General features: G+C 49.5%; 4 protein-coding genes across 4 annotated transcripts; 1 reads left to right on the top strand and 3 right to left on the bottom strand.

Moving 5' to 3' along the window:
- Positions 1-1,275: 1,275 nt before the first annotated feature.
- On the top strand, positions 1,276-5,451 carry DFJ58DRAFT_875609 (uncharacterized protein; the record flags this gene model as incomplete). The annotated part of the gene is made up of 15 exons (XM_041394421.1): positions 1,276-1,399; positions 1,455-1,652; positions 1,709-1,823; positions 1,879-2,021; positions 2,074-2,600; positions 2,655-2,681; positions 2,731-3,142; positions 3,190-3,324; positions 3,373-3,560; positions 3,620-3,776; positions 3,827-3,888; positions 3,942-4,339; positions 4,398-4,465; positions 4,518-4,964; positions 5,015-5,451. 15 exons carry the CDS (start codon positions 1,276-1,278, stop codon positions 5,347-5,349), a joined length of 3,336 nt encoding a protein of 1,111 aa, XP_041245364.1. The 3' UTR covers positions 5,350-5,451.
- A 324-nt stretch (positions 5,452-5,775) lies between these two features.
- DFJ58DRAFT_780642 (NUDIX hydrolase domain-like protein) lies at positions 5,776-7,675 on the bottom strand. The gene is made up of 8 exons (XM_041389750.1): positions 7,379-7,675; positions 7,188-7,316; positions 7,047-7,137; positions 6,975-6,995; positions 6,825-6,910; positions 6,745-6,778; positions 6,467-6,687; positions 5,776-6,419 (listed from the first exon to the last, which is right to left on the bottom strand). Exons 1-8 carry the CDS (start codon positions 7,492-7,494, stop codon positions 5,963-5,965), a joined length of 1,155 nt encoding a protein of 384 aa, XP_041245363.1. The 5' UTR covers positions 7,495-7,675; the 3' UTR covers positions 5,776-5,962.
- A 60-nt stretch (positions 7,676-7,735) lies between these two features.
- On the bottom strand, positions 7,736-14,744 carry DFJ58DRAFT_744683 (glycosyltransferase family 2 protein). The gene is made up of 15 exons (XM_041387336.1): positions 14,217-14,744; positions 13,537-14,159; positions 13,483-13,496; positions 11,128-13,442; positions 10,751-11,079; positions 10,343-10,697; positions 10,070-10,289; positions 9,899-10,021; positions 9,397-9,846; positions 9,322-9,345; positions 9,178-9,267; positions 9,064-9,128; positions 8,848-9,014; positions 8,160-8,793; positions 7,736-8,112 (listed from the first exon to the last, which is right to left on the bottom strand). The coding sequence occupies exons 1-15, from the start codon at positions 14,585-14,587 to the stop codon at positions 8,010-8,012; spliced, it is 5,883 nt and encodes a 1,960-aa protein (XP_041245362.1). The 5' UTR covers positions 14,588-14,744; the 3' UTR covers positions 7,736-8,009.
- On the bottom strand, positions 14,745-17,976 carry DFJ58DRAFT_682335 (coatomer WD associated region-domain-containing protein). Its single transcript, XM_041383241.1, has 10 exons — positions 17,920-17,976; positions 17,485-17,868; positions 16,953-17,438; positions 16,387-16,905; positions 16,171-16,337; positions 16,012-16,119; positions 15,752-15,960; positions 15,281-15,695; positions 15,057-15,229; positions 14,745-15,000 (listed from the first exon to the last, which is right to left on the bottom strand). The coding sequence occupies exons 1-10, from the start codon at positions 17,935-17,937 to the stop codon at positions 14,969-14,971; spliced, it is 2,511 nt and encodes an 836-aa protein (XP_041245361.1). The 5' UTR covers positions 17,938-17,976; the 3' UTR covers positions 14,745-14,968.
- Positions 17,977-18,204: the final 228 nt, after the last annotated feature.

Raw genomic sequence — 18,204 nt, 5'->3', positions numbered from 1 at the left:
GGTAAACGACGCGACGCCAAGAGGTATATCAACCGGTATATATAGTCAATAATAAGCACAAATAACATTGTGTCCGAAACACCAGTCAAATGCGAGGAGTCGAAGCTCTCAAACTTAGCGCTCAGCGACCAGTCTCCAGACTGTTACTCGTCCGAAAATTCTTGGTTCCCAGAAGTTGCGTCATTTCAAGGTACGAGCATCACTCCTTCAAGCCTATGCAAGACCCTGAGGACTCGGAGCCCAATGCCCATCATGCTTCGTTAGTTCCAACAGTAAGTTATTCTTTCGCTGACCCCGCGTCTCTTGCCTCCCGACGTTCATTCTCTCGATATGATAGACGCCCCGGTAGGCCATGCCGCCAAGCCGTGCAGTTTCTCACTCTTCACTACCTCGAGATGCGTAAAGGCGCTCGTTTGGTGACCAAAACCCACTACAATCTGGGGACGCAGTCAATCGAGTATGTACTATGAAACTGCTGACACGCGGCAGTAAGTACTTGGCGCTGTGGCAGTGACACGCACGTTGCACATGCCTGTGCTCGCCTCGCCGGCGCTTATCGTGCCTGATCTGGTAGTCACTCCTGCTCATTCTGACACTTCTACCGAGTTCTACCTGTAGTAGATACTCAACCAATACATTTTTTCGCCATCTCTTTGGACTGCAAACCCGCCACCCCTTGGACCGTCAATTTTTTACACGAAGCCCAAGACTAGCCCCAGACTTTGGCCTAGCGTCTATGTAGAACAGCCCTAGAGTCGCCCAAGGCCCAAATCCCTCACTTTCACACTACCGCGCTCTCACACGCTTTCGCAATGTCCGATGTTCACTAGGTGTTATTTTTGCCTATGGGACGTCATCTAATGATGTGTGCGAGCAGGTGTTATCGCGCGAGTAGATCTGTCTAGCCTGCAGAGACAGGTTGCTACGCTGATTCTGAGCGGACTCTGTGCGTTTTCTGAATATTAGAATACTAGGTGCTTACAATACCGCAGGACGTGCAGCCAGAAAATGGACATCACTATGAGCTGTCAGAACTATAATTGTACTTGTTCATGGGATCAAGCTTGATGGGAAGCACAGGTACACACCCGGCCCACAGGTACCTTTAATTGTAGGGCTTAGGTGGTCCAGCTCGCTACTGAAAAGGACTCAAGCCCTGGATAAATTGACTGCTAAGTAAACTCCTTCGTTGATTAGCTGGTTCTGACATAATTATCACTGCCGTCTCTTCCCTTGCATAAATTCTTCACGAACACTTGTCCTGCTGCAGTCTCCATGAATCACAGAGAACAAGTCATATCTGATATTACAACTAAACGAACGCAGAAGGTATTTGATGATGCCACATCAAATTTAAACTCGACCTTCGCTAGAACGCTCGACAAGTGGGATCAGGCAGGTTCGTCATTGACAACCCATCCTGGTCAGTAAGGGTGGTATTCAGATTACTCTAGAGGATTGTGTCGCCCGGACCGCTCAAGAAGTTGGATCAGCGCACGATTTCTATACCCAGAATGCCACAGCCATCAAGCCAGCATCTGATGCAACGGCCGCGGACCTCTCAAAGAAGAATATGGGCGACTTTCTAGGGGAGGCAAAGAGGGTGATGGAGGCCCTGGATGTTCTGCAACAGGTTCACCCGTTTGTTGGTGGTGTGTTTACCACTTGTCGATGTTTCCGCCTCAGCTAATACTTTGATAAAATGCAGTGGCTATCCTCGCTTTCAAGGCCATCGTGAATCTTGAACTAACAAGAAGAGAAAACGATCGTAGAGTTGGATTGATGTTATATCAAGCATCTGACATGATGAACATGCTTCTCCAGTTTGTCATCCGACGCCAGTTCTGAACGACTTTTGCTGATTCTAATCGATGGTAGACTTAATGATACTAGAGATCCTGCCATTGTGGGACCTCACGGCAGCATTCGGGGGCGATTGGATCGTGTCCTGGACGGCATAAAACAAGATATCGAGGATTGTGGAAATGCCATTGACAAATACTACAAGTCAAAATTCATGGGTTAGTTTCCCTCATATTCTTGAGTGTTTCATATAGAGAACCACATTCCCAGTGAAATTCTTCAGATCCTCCCACTGGGCGAGCGAGTTCCTGAAAATCTGTAGCAGCTTTTCCCAGCGTACGCAGGACCTCCAGCTCGCCTTAAATATCAGGACGACGTTGAGAGTTGATATTGTCATGGATGAGCTAGACAAGTTTATCCGGACGCAAAGCGATCGCGAAGCAAAATTCGAGAAAGAAGTGCAGATGCGCGGTGGAAGAGAGAAATGTTTGGAAAGCGAAGACACACTAGTAGAGCTACTGAAAATCGCCAAGCAACGGGAAGGGCGTCCACAGAATAAAGCCCATGCTGATGCTGCTACCAAAGATGTCAACAAGCCTACTTCAAAGACCGACCGCCTTGATGCATCGCTGCTTTACGAACTGCGTGCTCCGTTACGCAACTTACTTGACGAGAATCGTGCACTCTTCATGTTCAAGCTTGATACACAGACATCCGACATCAAAGATGCCATCAAGGATTCTGAAACGCGCATCATGTGGGCCTTCAACAGCAGATTTCGACAGGTCAAGGATCTGGTAAGGATTATGAAACTCAACCTTATGTGTTACTAACTTGGTCAATTTCACTAGCACCTCCAATATATCTGGAAAGAGATGGTATGTCTTTGTGCAGTCGTGACCGAAGTGCATACTTATCATGTCCAAGAAATGGACAACAAGTGTCAAGACGCCATACTTCATTGCAGAACTGCATGATTATTACGTGGACCGTTTCTCCCGCCTCCGTCATGATGCTCTGTTCTCAGAAGCAGCATCGGATGCTTCATCTTTGGCACTGCGAGTCCCATCTCCAACTCCCACCGTCTCCGTCGTGTCCGATTCAGAAGGAGAAGATCGCGAGTTTCCAGCAGTCGATTCTGCATACCACGAACTTCCTACTGTCGACCCTGCAGATACATGGTGCTTAAAATATTTGTCCGTTTTCTACGTTCCAAGTTTATCTGAAGGCTTCGACGGCGATGCGAATGGCTTGGTCAGTGTAAGGGAGGTGAATACTTTTACGTCCGCAATCCCATTGGATTGGACTCTGCCAAAAGCACTTGCATACTGGGCTGCAGGTAAGGATTGTTATCATCAGGTCGAGCCAGTGCTTATGTCGGTGAAGGCTGGAGAGTGGATAGCCAATACTATCATGCACGAATTGAACAGGTCTTGAACAGCATGGTGTATGCGCAAGAAGATGTACTTCCAGAAAATAGGAGGTGTATCGCCACATACTTGGACTCATATGTCATCGATGGTGCGTCGCTCTGCCACCTTTTGACGAAGGCATTTACACAGTAGACAGGTATCAAAAGGCTCGTCCGTTCTCTTGCAGAGCTTGGATCAGAGGATTGGGACTTGGATCTTGCGCGACTGACTGCTCAGCGTCGCAACGCTCAGGAGGAGACATTGGCGGATAAGCTCAACATTGTCAAGTATGAAATTGACTCCAAAGATTCTATTAAACTTTTTGGATCTGGTCGCATGGAAAATGTGGGCTGTTGACTCAGCGCTTGTACTGAATGCTTACACGAGTCTCTGTGCTTGTTCAGTTCTTGCTGCCTTTACTTTACCTCGTAATCAAGAGACATTTACAGATCATGAAACTCGCCAGCACAGTGACTCTGGTCGAGAGAGAACTCGAGTCTGCGACTCAAACGTTGGGAAATATCTTGGAAGGGGTGTCTCTGCGCGTGGGCCAACTGGCAGGTGCGTTCCTAAGATTTGTCATGATAAGCTATCTCCTTCCACCATTGCAGAGTCGTTTCGTCAGCAGGGTAATGATCCAAAAGCGAGATTCACGTGGTATGCCCATGGCTTGGTATGTGGAGACAGCAACGTTATATCGATTCCCGGCCTGATACCTCGTAATAGTACAACTTTTGGTACAGTCCAGAGTTAGCCACAGACGATTCCGAATACTGGGAAACTCACGGTTTTGGGCTTGATGACACTAAGCTGGAGATCGATGCAACAGCATTGAAGCTTGGTCCTTTTGGTCTGACAGAGGACAATGGAGCGGTAGAAAGACCTGTCAAGTTCATCGCATTTAATCCCGGCCAGCAGCCTGAAGACCCCATGGAAGAATATATCCGCTTGCGGTGCATGAATGACCTGCACAATACGTGGAACCTCTACCCCCACGATATCCCGCCTTACCTATCGTCGACCGACAAAGACAGGTTCAATATTCTGTCCCAAGAGCTACCACCCGCAGATGTCGAGCGTTGGAATTCATTAGCTGAACTCCAGATGCGCAGACGATTGTTCGAGTGAGCCCATCTTCTGTCTATTTACCATTCTTCAAACATCTGCTTTTCCGGTGTTCAGGTGTCAGTGTGATGCATGTCATTACCTTGTCAGTGATGTCCTTCACCGTTGTATAGACTGCGAGTCCAGTGAGCGTGACGGAGACAACCCTTCCGTGCAAGACGGCTAATCTTCTTACAGACGACTATGATGTCTGTGTAGATTGCGAATCTCAGCCGGTCTCGGATCACAAATACCCATCCGACCACAAGTCAACGCATAACATGCTTGTTTTCCGCATGTTGCTACCTCGTGATCGCTGCAACCGGGTTCGGCGGTATGCCAGGGAATCCTTCTCCACTCTCCTGCCTGCCGCAGCACCGCCAGAAGACTTATCGGCTGTGAGAGAAGACAAATCCAAAACGCAATCAGATGGACCTGAACTTCCGCATCCGATAGAAGCCACTCGACTAGATGATTCTTCCGCCTCTGTCGATTTACAGGAAGGTGATGAGAAGTTAAGTGGAAACCCGGGAGTGGCATTCGAGGGGATAGCTGAAACCTCAGTCGCGAATGGGGATTCCTATGCTTGTGCTGAATGTGACGTTAAGATGAAGGGCATTTTTTATGTATGCCTTACTTGTGCAGGTCAGATTTACATACGTTTAATGGAGCACAAAGGTTAACAATTACCACAGAACTCCATTCCGCAATTGCCCTATGTGGTGATTGTGCATTTCATGATGTGTTCAACGTGATCACAGTGCACCACCCCTACAAACACTGGCTGGTCAAGATTAAAGACCGGGTTCGAGATACAGACATCGGAACATCAGACGAACCTTTGGATAATGTGGATGAGACTACCTCACTTTCCTTACGAGTCGACAAGCTGAGTGCAATGGTGGAATCTCGCTTCGCGGAACAGGATCTCCGCCTTAGTGCACTTGCCACGCAGATTGATCAGCTCGTGCGTAGTCTAGCGGCATTGACGGGGAAAGCACAGCTTCCCTCTGAATCCGTCGCTGTTTGATTGGCTCATAAATCGGTAGACCGTTTTATTTGATTCTTGCAGTGTCTCAGCAAGCTTGTATAGATCGGCAGACTTGCTATATGTTCTTCGTACATGTGAAATAAGCATCTTTGTTGATTTCCCTTTAAGTATTGTGAGGACAAGCACGAAGTCAGGAAAGTTGCATCGTTTAGGTGTAGATCATTCACGCAGCGGTGGCATTTACTGTGTCTGTAGAAGGCCGGCTGTCACAGTAGACGGTAACACTAACGGAGACAGTCAGACAAGAAATAACGTGGATGAGCGTGAGGGATTTGGCAGTGTTCTAGCGATTATGATACGAACGAGGGACTAGAAAGTAATATCCTTGTTTTTCTGGTCTGAGATATTTGTTTCTCGCTGTTGGTTTTTCGTATTCAATAACACAACTAAGCGATTTCGACCTAATTTATGTAACAAGAAACTGCTCACAGTGATAGCTATGAGCAAGACGAAGTAAGTTTATTGCAGAAATACAAACGTGTCTAATAAATGGTCTACTCTTGCGCACGTGGCCAGCAACTTGAACGACACCAGTTCTAATACAACGGGTTGTAATCATCATCAGTTATGAGGGTGTGTTCGCTGTTGAGCATCAGAGTTTAGCGTCACCATCCTTGCGCTTATTCTGGCCACTTCGTTGCCCTGCGTCCTCACTTGCTCCCGACTTCGCGCCATCCCCCACTTCCCAACGGCGTTCCTGCCTCTCCTTATGCATGTCCTTGTGTTCATCCGCATTGTCATGTTTCTCCTGTTTGGTGACGTTGATGCGCTGTGAGATCAGTCCCTCCGTCGGGAGCCTCCAGTCCTGACCGCTCTTGTCCCACTCAATCATACCAGGCCAAGAGTTCAGCTCCTGCAGTGTATGCAGGATGAAGGTAGCCATGATATTCGTATCGATGCCCTCGCGCACACACGCCAACCGTAGTGGACTCGAAGGCGTGAGGAGCGCACAAGCGATCTGCTGAGCCTGCGTAGGCGCGTTTGGCGGCTGAAACTCAAAGTCTGGAGCGCGTCTGTACCCCCAGACGGCAATGTAGATCAATATGCTCCTACGATCAGTGTAAATATTTGTGGGCGTGTCGTTTTATAAGCGCACGCAGTAAGCCCAGACACAGGTTTCACGCCGTCTGCTTCGCGTCCGGTAAGGAAGCGATGCATGCGGATTCGACCGCCTCCGCTCCATTCCCACTCTATCGTCGTGTGGTAGGGCACCGATGGATCTGGAACACGGTATGGGTGGAAAGGGAAGGACGACGTGAGGAAGGAAGCGAGGGGTTGTGAGAATATCGAGGTCACCTCCGACTGATTGAGGCTGGGCTATGACCCGAGAACGTTATAACATCCAATGATACCCCCCACATGAGTTTAACATACCTGCATAGTGTTGTCAAGAATGAGGACAACAACCCTAAACGACTATGTCAGTCCGCGCAAAACACCAGCGGCACACTCACGGAGTTACTACCATCTTGTTACCAGCAATAAAGGGCTCCATCACACACAGCAAGGGTACTCGTTCCCGGTCTGGGATAAGCCCAATCTATGGCGAGATTTGCCTCTAACATCAGTACTATAAGAACCCGCATGATTACACAGTTCTGTACCTCCTCAAAGGCCTCGCGTCTCTGCAAATGGACAAGTCAACCTATATTCAAAAAGGAATTCCATATAGGTACCGCAGTATCCTCAGCACTACTATCTTGGGGATCCACCTTTCCTCCAGGAAGTGCAGTATCACCCGCATACTGCCTCAAGCTGGCTGACCGCCTTTGAGGGCAATTCAGTCATAAACAAGACGCAGCTGACCAGGAGCTCACCGACTCAGTAACACATACAGGTCCCCCGCACGACCGATGAACAATGGAACCAGGACTGCCGCACTCTGACGCCGAGGGAACTTGACCTGCGTACATCGTGCACGGTAACTCAAGAGATTCTCGATGCATCTAAATGCCATCAGCATGTACAACTCCAGCATTCTTGTATAGCCAAAACATTAGAGACACACTGTCTAGACTCCTCTTTCAATGTGGGAAGCGCAGCCTCGAATAGTTCAGCGGTTGGCTTGGAAAATGGAAGAACACATGGCTGGCGAGCAACGGATGAGGATTTGTTTGCAGGCATCTTCAAGTTAGGTAATGAGGAACTGAGGTAGTCCTCTATCACAGTGCGTTGATGTTCGAAAGCGTACCTTGTGAGCTGTCATGTTTTATAGCTAAATATCTATCTCACACCCGCTGGCATGAGCTGGGGATGACATCGATAGAACGCTGAGAGCCGCTTGTGCAATGTGCGGCGGTTGAACGGAAGTCACGTTCGTCATGATGGCTGTGCAAGGCTAGCAGAAATACACCAAACAATCCATCAATTTAAGAGAAAGAGTGTATTGGAAACCCATGTCCAGAGACCTAATTATGTAGGTTAAAGTCTATGGTACGTACGAGTGCATAGTCCAGGAGGGGTGATACAATGATGTAGTGATAATTCTCAGGACGAGCGGCAGTGTCCATATATGCGACCAAACGATTGTCTGAAATAGAATGAAAAATACGGTGACGAGGGAATGTTCAAGGCACGTCGGAGCCGTTCGTGAAGTAAGGAATATTATAAAGATCACGCAATAGAAAATGTTGCTCCCTCTATGACTGCGACAGAATCTTGTCAATCGACTCGTTCAAAAAGTCTTTCCGGGATGTAAGATCGGCTTTGGGGAACTTAGCCATGATCGCCTCACGAGCGGTCCTGCAAACGATCAGTACCGGACGGTAAAATAACAATAAGCGACATACTTTTTCGTGACTGTCATCAAATCTTGCGTGCTGAGATAGTTCCGTAGAGAATTGAAGAGGTCATCGTCGGTAGGATTGGGGTTGAAGCTCGGACCAGCGAATGGATTCACGGACGTCGCCATCGAGAACATCGACAGGGGCCGTGCATCTCCTCCGATTGCGGGTAGCATGCCAAAGCCGCCTGTCTGGGAGCCTCCTGTCATCATGGGCATGTTCATCATCATTGGACCTCGTGGATCTTGAGGCATTCCACCGTATACACTGCCAGAGTGCTGGTACCCCAGAGGGGGAATCATGGGCATATGTCCATAGTCCGAACCATGCACTGAACCTGCTCCACCACCGAACGACATAAATGGCATCTGCGGAAGGCTGTGCTGAGGTACAGATGGCTGCCGCCCGTCATACATCGACCCTTGTCGAGAACCATGGCTGATGTGGGAGGCGGGACCGCGGATATTGGAATTTGAGTTGTTCTTGGTCATGTTCGTATCCCGATAGTAATCGCCGGTGAGAGATGGTTGGAAGCTCTGGGGAGACCCCTGGCGAGAAGGGAAACGATTGGAACGAGGCTTGGTTAAACCTGTCTCGTCAGAGCGATGAGATCCATTCTCCCAAGCTTCTGCCTCGTAGTCTGGGAATTCAACTTTGAGTTGGCGAGTAGTAAATAAATGTCAAGATTACTTACCGCTGAACTTCTTCAACGGAATCATCGACTCGTCGAAATGCTCATCCTCCTTCATGACAACCTTCTTGTTACCTCCGTCACCAATGACAATACGCGTATTTCCCCAGGAGAAATCATCCATGCACCAAAACGAGTAAATGGGTAGGAAGAAACTGTATACCGGATATCTGCAACAGAGATAAATACGCATCGCAATGTTGCACACGAGCCACTCACGAGAGGAGGTAGACTACCATCCACCCTACCAACATGAATTCACGTTTGATGATGAAGATCAAAGCCTGAAATGTACAGTAAAAGTTAAGTCCTGTGTGATAACACACGACTTACCTGTAAACCATAGGTGATACCCAACATAATGATAGAAATCAGTGGCAGAGCCGCATTGCCAGTAGCAACGACAACGATGAGATAAGCCAACTGTTGGAATAATATAATGAGAAATGTGCTAGATTCGATACATATGAGACTCACGTAGACAACCGTGGCTGGCAGGATCTACAAGAAAAATTAAGTCGAGAGGTGCGGATGCAAAGATGTAGCACTCACGATAGTGCCCAAAAGGTCGATGAAAACGAAGAACCTCATAGAGAAACAGCAAAAGCCACAAAGTTCAGGCAAAACTACGAGCTCGCACAAATTATGGATCGTAGAATTGATCCACCGTCTCCGCTGTGAGAACAGAACACGCCAAGATTCAGGGGCCATAGTATGTGCGACTGCATCCGGAATGAACTTGGTCTTGAACGTAGGGAAGTGCTTTAGGAGGAGCGTCGTCAGGAAACGATCTTCACCAAGAGAGAACAAATTCTTCTTGTGAAGCGTATCTATGTTGCCTTCGGCGTACTCATCAATGATGCGGTTCGAGATGATGATAGGACGCCCCTTGTCCGCGGTACGGATACGGTAGAGCGAAAAACATCCAGGAAGACAAGACACTGAGCCGAACAGACTCTCGAAGGCTTTTGACAAGTGGTGAGAGATATAGTACTCGTACACCTATATTCATTGTCAGCTTGGGCAACGGTAGAGGCCAAAGGTGTAAACATACCTGAATCATCGTCCACCATGAACCCTCCTCGTTCGTGAGCTTAGTCTCGCCACAGATACCAATGATACTTGAGTCATCTGCAGCAGACGCAACCAGTCGATTTAGAGACTCATGCGTTACTTGCTGCAACGGACATCAGCATAAATGAAGGAACCAAGACGATGGACTCACTGTGTCAGCGTCGACAGTGAAAATGTACTCGTAGAAAGCAGGATCAATGCCAATAACATTCCTCATCTGGTGATAGATCTCGAGCTCGAGAGGCGACATTGGCGCATCGAAGTGGACGCGATTCAAGTAGTGCATGAGGAGAATCTGACTGTCACGCTTGCCCCTGTTTCCAGGCTTCGAACGCTCAGTAGGCTTGCCAACTTTCACAACCACCATGTACCTGTAAAACAACTCTTAGACTCGCACTAAGGTAGACGAGGGACAGACACTCACGGAACAACATGACCCTCAAATTCGTACAGGCCCGAGTATACCTTGCCATAGTTGAGCTGTTTCGAGCCCTCACCGATCGACTTAAATAACAGAGGCTCAGGATCAAGCTTAGGGTCCACGCCAAGGATATCTAACACAATACGGGGAGTCGTGCGGTCGTTCCCACTGCCGATGATGTTACCGTCGCAGATGATGAAGAGCAGTTTCCGCTTGTCATCGTAGTTCAACGATGCCAAGGAATCGATTGTCCGTCGCAGAGAATCCTCGCCCTCCGTGTAGCAAGGGATCTGGCAAAGGATGAACTTGTCCTGCATCTCAGGCGACCGCTTGGGAGATAGCTGAAGTGCGGAAAGGACTGGGAGGGACGTTATTTATCGAATAACAACCAGCTGAGAGAGAGGGACGTACACTTGAGCACGATAGACGCGCACAGGATACTCGTAAACACCAATAGCAGGTAGTTCTGAACAAGACACCTTGGTGTATCCCGGAAGTCAGTTTCGCCAAGATAGAACATATTCTTGAGACAGTTGATGTTAGCTGCCGCCGTGGTAGAATCAAGACCCGCAAGAGCAGCATTAAGCGGCTTCGTAATGTCCTGCCCAGCTTGCTGTTTGAAGACATCTGACACGTCCGTGCTCAGGAATTGGTAGACACTTGTTGCGCCTTGATTGATCGTTACAGTGTTGATGTAGTCAGTCAAGTCATATATGCCGCTTTCCCAGATAGCCCAGATACTAGAAGTCGTGTAAGTAACCAACGGAGATATCAGCATGTAAGCATACCGTTCAATGTTCGGGTCCGCAGCTTGTGCAGCAATTTCACTCGTAGTCCAGACTAAAGGCCCCTTGTGATAATTCTTCATCTTCGGCTGGAATGTCGCAGTGTACCAACCCGCATTGTCAAGCGCGGTTCCCTGAGTGCTTTCCAAGGCACCAGAGACGTGCATGGCGAGCGGCACAACAGGGGTAAAGTTCTTGTACACAAGTTCCAATGACGTCTGGGTGACAAGGCCTGGACAGGCCAGCGTAAGCGGTGGGGGGAAATAGTCCGTCAAGTCCTGCCCTACAAGCTCATCGAGGTCGCTCGCTGAGTTACTAGCAACACCGGATATATCGCTATGGTCACCGTGGATGAAGTTCGACATGTCATAAACCTGCCCCTGCACCGAAACCCACCAGTCATTGTTGCCAGTGTGCTCCGCGACCTCCGTTGGTGACCACGCCTTATCGAAGTTAGGACACAAAAGCCGTCCGAACTCGACGATGTAGAATATGACGAGCGCGTTCATGAGGAAAATGAGAATGAAAATTGTGAGTTTTTCGCGCCAGGCGAGCCGGATATCTGGGCGTTTCATGCGGCCTACGTAGCGGAGGACAAATGAAGGTATCCAGCCAGTGAAACCCCAGACTAGGAAGAGCCACCATCGGCGTGAAGTACTTGAAGGAACTTCTTCGACTGCAGCTGGGGCCTTGTGGACGATCATCTCACCCTCTTTGGATATGAAGGGAGGCGAGCTCATGCCGGGGCTTCCGCCTTTCTTGTCCCACTCGGATGCCGATTCAGCATCATTGTCGTCATAGGGAGGGACTCCCAAGGCAGGGGAAGGTAATCCAGCGTTTCCGTACGGCGCCAAACGGTTGGGATCCTGGTATCGCGACCCTAAGCTGCTTGCCCGAGCGGCCAACAAATTGTCCCTGCTCTCGTTAGCGTATCCTCCATGGGCACCATCTGCATGAGTGAACTCCGTCACATCATCTCCAACAGCACTCTCGTCATCTTCAGCATCCTCCCCAGAACGCCTCGGTTGTTCTTTCTCAGCAGCCCGTACAACATCTTCCACGGTCTTCCATGCGCCGTACGACAGCCAGATGCTCCGATGACCCACAGCATAGTCTGTCCCCTCTTTCCATCCATTGCTCGCCGCGCACTGGCGGATCCGCTCCATCTCCGACCCACGCATTGTGGGTACATATCGGTCGCAGAACTCGGCCTGCTCAAAGTCTGTGACGAACTCGATACTCCGGCGTGCAACGATATCAGGTATAAGCATCGACCGGACCTGCGCCTTGACACGGCGCTTATCAAATGAATTTGGTGAATTGGAATCATTCGGGCGGATGCATGATAGAGTCCAAAGGTGGGTGTGGTCGAGAGAGGCGATGATTTCGGAAAGGGTATGATTGAGTTGGGTGGTAACGGGGTATATCTTGGACGTGTCAAGACGTGCATGTTCCTCGCTTGCTGGTGGTACTGAGCCGTCGGGAAAAGCGATGGGAGTGGGTGAGCGAAGTGGGCGAGAGGATACTTGGGCTTGTACGATGATAGCCTCGTCCTTGGAATGTCTTTCCGCTGCAAGAGAAGGGCCGGAGACAAGCTTCGACATGAATGCATCAGAGGAATTGCGCAGAAGGGTCACAAACGCAGAATCAAGCAGATCGGAGTCCTTCTCAGTAAAGTTCATGACATCGTACGAGCAGTTTCCGGCATAGTGGTTAATGCCAAACAGGTTCTTCTCGCTAGCACCACTCTGAGATGGGCTCGCCACAAAGGACGTGTGAGGCCCACACTTGGAAACGAGGTCCTGTAGCATATCTTCGTCTTTCTTCTCACCCGCCTTTCCAGACTTGAATGAGGAGCATGACTTGCTGAGGATGCCAAGTATGCCCCCCGGCTTCCTGGTCGAGCGCTCCGATACATGAGCACCCCGAAGCAGTTCGATGCAAGCAGAGTTATCCATAGTAGATATCGAAGGGAGAGGAACGCCGTCGCCGACGACGTGACTGTTGTACCCAATCCTGTCCTCAAATATATTGTGAAGCATGTAAGACTGCACGACTTCATCCGCAAAGTTGATGCAGAATTCGTCAAACCCGTTCTGTCCATACGCTGAAATCAAGGGAGCGGTCCCCGTGAATGACATCGAGCCACTGCCAGTCGGCCCACGAGACTGGAATCCAGGTTGATCAAATATCACGATCTGCGAGTTTGGGAGCTCCTCCTGATTGGTGGAAACGACCTTGTGGTTTGCGGTTTCGATGACGTATGCAAAGAGAATTGCATATAGATCACGCATGAACTGGTCACGCTGCGCTGCACTCTGCTCCACGTTCAGGAGGACGGTGTGTAAAGTTCCTTACGGACATAGCTCGTCCTAGTCGTCAAAATCAGTGTAAGATCCTCAGAAGACACACCAAGGAGCTTCGCCACCTGCGCTAGCACAGGCGCATTAGCAACATATGCAGAGACATCACGTGCGTCTGCTTCTGAGAACTGGATGTTGCTCAGCAGGAGAATTGTAACGAGCAGGGTGAATATTGATGAGATATGCTTCGTCTTGAAGCCCAAGGTACGCATCGCCGCAAGCACTTCCTCCATCGCAATGGCGTCATCACTAAAAGGGCCACTCGGCAAGCGATAGCACCCCGACGACGCCAACAACGAATAATCCGAAGGATCCTCGAGCGCAAAGTGGTCCCGCTCCTGGGGTGTAGCACCGGCTAGAAACTGGTAGAAAATATGGAACGTTCGCTCCTCATGAGTGAGGCGCGTAAGGCGGGATTTATCAAGCGCAAACGCAAGGACTTTAGCCGACTCAATGCGTCCACGGTCATTGAAGTGGAGCTCGAGGTAACGTGTGTGACGGGAGGCGTTTGGGTTCAATAAAGTTTTGGTATTCCCAAATGAGTCGAGCAACGTGGTGAACGCCTTAATTTGGCCTGCGATACGTTTTTCCTTCTTTGAACGTGCAGAGAGCCGAAGAAGCTGGTCGACTAGGAGGCGGGTACTGTACGACTTGCCTGAGCCGGTGATGCCTCTGTTATTATTGACAATGTTAGTAGGTAGACAATAAGAGACAATGTATCGTACGAACCGAGTAATGACAGACTGAGACTGGTTCCGCCGACGCATAAGAAGGTACATTTGCGCTGCAAACTCATAGAGATGCGGTTGGAGCAACCGAGAGCTCGCAAGTGGCAGGCTGGTATCCTTGTAGCACCGTTCCTCATACTCCTTGGCACTGATGTCGTTGACGTTGGCGAGTGTTTTGAATGGGTTGACGACGAGCAAGTTGGTGGTGGCTATTCTTGTGTACGGTAAATCAGCACGAAAACGGGTGTTGAGGACGGTGACGATGGCATCGTCATTGGGGTACACCGTTGCAGAGGATGATGAGGAAACGAGGTCGACAAGGTCGCCAGAGTTGACGGCGTGATTGGCAAGCGAGCCCGACGCAGAGGCCATTTGTGGCCTTCAAATGAGCGACGAAAAAGACTGAGAATGAAAGAAGGAAGGATCAACGACACTTAAGAAATACCAGAAGGGAAAAAATGCGGCCTTGTCTGGCAAGAGCAGGTAAAAATCCAAAGTGACGTGCCAGCCAATCCGACTGTGTCATCCACCTAAATGGGTCATTCGGTTCTAGACCCTCTCGTGGAGTTCAGAAGCCAATCTGGTAACCAACGAACCATAAATCCCGTTCTCTTTGAAGGGTAGCTCATTATCATCCTATAGCGCTAAGTTCGACGTCGTAGTGTAAAGAACAGAAAAAAGCATTTAGACATGCGCAGCAAAACTGTATGCTATAAGTAGACTGATCGTCCTCCCACTGCCCCAATCCCATGATCATGTTTCCTCACTCTCATTCGGGGAAATGTCTAAATCTCAATTAGTCATTGGAACAAGCGCCCACTCTATCCTAGACATAACTTACCGGAATCTCCGTTCACATCTACAGGCCCACCAGCCTCGCGTGCAAGAGCCTCTTCCCACCCTTCCTCAAATAGCTCTGCATGTTCAGATGGGTGCACGATGCTCCCTGCGATTTTGCCCTTATTTTTAGTCCGCAGCTCGCCTCGCCATATCTCGACTACCTTGGGTACTTCGCTGTGCCGAAATCAGCATCAAATGTTACATCCATGGCTGGACCACACACACCTTGGTGCGTATGTTCGTGCAAAGAGCGCAGCTTCTGGTGCACGATTCGTCTTCACAAGTAGATCCACACACGATTTGGCATCGCCCAGCTGAAACAGCGTCGCAAACGCCAAATTATTTGCACCCTTCTTTTCAGCTGTCGCTGCGAGCTTCTGCAGCCCCTCTCGATCACCCGTCGAAAGCAGAAGTAGCATTAGCGCACTCAAATCACCCGCTTTTTCGAACGCCTCCTGAGCCAGGTCGAACCGCCACACCGTAAGGGCACGATCGCCGATCGCTTTCCACTTCGTCTCTGACTCTGACTCTAAGGCAGAGCGCGCAATATCGACTGCTGTGTCTAGATCATCGAGCTGCAGCGAGAGGTCGAACTTGTGATCAGGGTCTGTGGTGACCTGCAGAGCAAGCTCCTTGAGGTCTGAGGAAAGAACGGCTGAATCCCGGGCCCTAATACGTAATTAAAATCATGCATACCTCGACCCTCCAGGAACCGAGCAACTTTGTTTAGCTGCTCCTTGGGCAAAGTGGGCAAAATTTCGGCTGCTGAGTCCATGTCACCACGGAGGACAGCCGTCTGGTATTCAACAACGCTCAAGGACAATGAATACCCAGAGATATTCATGTCCTTGTCCGCAAGATACACCCGATTATGTGCCGGTATGTATCCCAGTATAAACATCGAGCTGCAGCAATGTCAGTTCAAACATGATGACCAAAGCGTATCATGCACGCACGTATCAGATGGGCTGATCGTGTACGATTCATTGCCCACGAAGTAGTTGAGGCGGTTTCCAGCCGTGGTGTAGATAAAGCAGTCACCTATCCATTTCGCCGTCTTCACGCTGATAAAAGATGGTCAGTTGGGCATGAAACTTCTGCTGATAACACCGCACCTATCCGAAATCTCAGCAACAACATCAAATGCTTCCTCAACACCCTCATCTGTAATTTCCACGCCTTCCTCTAGTTTGGAATTGTAGGCATCTCGATCAAATTTGAGGATATAATAAGAGTCGTCCGATACAACCGCCACGAGCGTCCCTGTCGTCGACCAAAAGATCTATCAAGGCATTAGTATCATAAGCGTCCAACCTGTGTCACAAACTCACATTCTTCGCATCCACATCAATGCGCCTCACAATATCCCCACTTTCCCAATCCCAAAAGATCACGAAACCCTTTCCACGCGCACCAAGCACCGGACCCCCATAAATGGCGTCCACTGCCCAGCTTCCTGCACCTTTCATCCCCGCACCACCACGCTCTTTGAAGTTCTTGAACACACGGAGCTTGACCTTGTTCTCCAGTACCGCGTACGTGTTTGAGTCACCTGCCCACGCGAAGCCCGTACCCGACCCAAATGCCTTGTTCCGCCATGCGAGCGCAGTGTAGATAATGTATTCTCCATCACCAACGACAGTCACGAAGCGTCCGTTCGGCGAGTGCAGCAGTGCCGTCGCGAAGATCTCTGTGGTACCAATCTCCTTGATCGACAAGGGGATGCGGTTACCGTCTGCAGTGGTGATGTCAGAAAGTGTGGCAAGGTTGCCAGATAGCACGACTTGGTTCTTCGTGTATATCAATTTGCCTGATGGGTCCATGCTGTATGTAGGCTCATCCCGACCAAGCTTGAGAGGCATCAGGTATGCAGAGTGTGTGAACAATGCAAACTGACCTTGATCACGACGATACCCTCATCAAAACCGACAGCCACCTCATTTGCATCTCGGCGCAGCGAGACACACCATGCGCGCTCGAGTGCATAGCTGAGGGTGTTCTCCAAACGGTAGGTATTACTATTCCATATCTTCACGGTACCATCTTCACTGCCGCTAATTATGATGGGCAGGTTGGGGTGGAATACAGCGAAGCTTGGGTTGTTCGTGTGTCCTTCCATCGTTTGCACGCAGCTTTTGCTGAGGTAGTCCCAGATCTTGATAGTCCGGTCGTCACCTGTCGTGACGAGATATGGCTTATCCGAGCCAGGGTAAAAGTCGACGTAGTTGACGCCCTTGTCATGCGCGTCCATGGTAAAGTTAGCTGTAGGGGAGGCAAGGGACCACATCTTGACAGTCCGATCAAGACAAGCGGATGCGAAGGTATTCGAGTCTTTGGGGTTGAAAGTGATATTCATAATGTAGTGTGTATGGCCTTCATAGACCTGGCGGGAGTTGAGCCTGAGAGTAGACCAAATCATAGTAACGCACCTGAATACATTTCCACTGCTTGTCCCAATCCCAAGCTTTGATGGTCATGTCATCACTCCCAGTGAGCACGATGCTCGCAGTTGGGTGAACGGTGAGACATCGTATATAATCAGGGTGGGCCTCGAACGCAACGACCTTCTCATGCGTATTGTAATTGAAGACGCGCAGCTGGAAGTCGTCCGAGCCAGCAACAAACCAGTTTTTTCGGGGAATGAACTTGACACAGCGTACAGGGACAGAAGAGACCTCGAAAGTCTTGACAAGTGCGCCAGTTTCGTGGTTGTAGATGTTGACGGAACCGTTATACAGACCTGTTAGCAGCCATGGCTCAGTAGGGTGGAAATCAGCGCCTTTGACTCGGTCAGATCGGGAGAATAATTTTCGCTTGTGATGTCTAGGTTAAATTTACGAAGATAAACTGGCTCTGGGACTTACGTTGACATCGAATAACATGGTGTCGGCGTCGTTTAGCTCGACCTGGACGGTGTTCAGTACAGTGACCACTTATGGACATTTTTCCACCCCTCGAAAGAGGGTCATGAAACGTGGCTTCTACTTGGCAAGCGCCCAACTCAGTTGTCACCTCTCCTCTACATCTTCAACCGTAACACCTCCGACAAATATTGAAAGGATCTGGGGTTAACTTATTACCAAGGCATTTACTCGTATCTTATTTTCCCCTTTTGGATTACTGATAACCAGGTACTAGAACACACGCCG

This window comes from Suillus subalutaceus, assembly GCF_016647625.1.
Source record: "Suillus subalutaceus strain FC151 chromosome Unknown DFJ58scaffold_35, whole genome shotgun sequence".
In the NCBI taxonomy this organism is placed as follows: Eukaryota; Fungi; Basidiomycota; class Agaricomycetes; order Boletales; family Suillaceae; genus Suillus; species Suillus subalutaceus.
The sequence above is the reverse complement of the archived record's forward strand: the minus strand, read 5'-3'. Positions and strand labels throughout refer to the sequence as shown.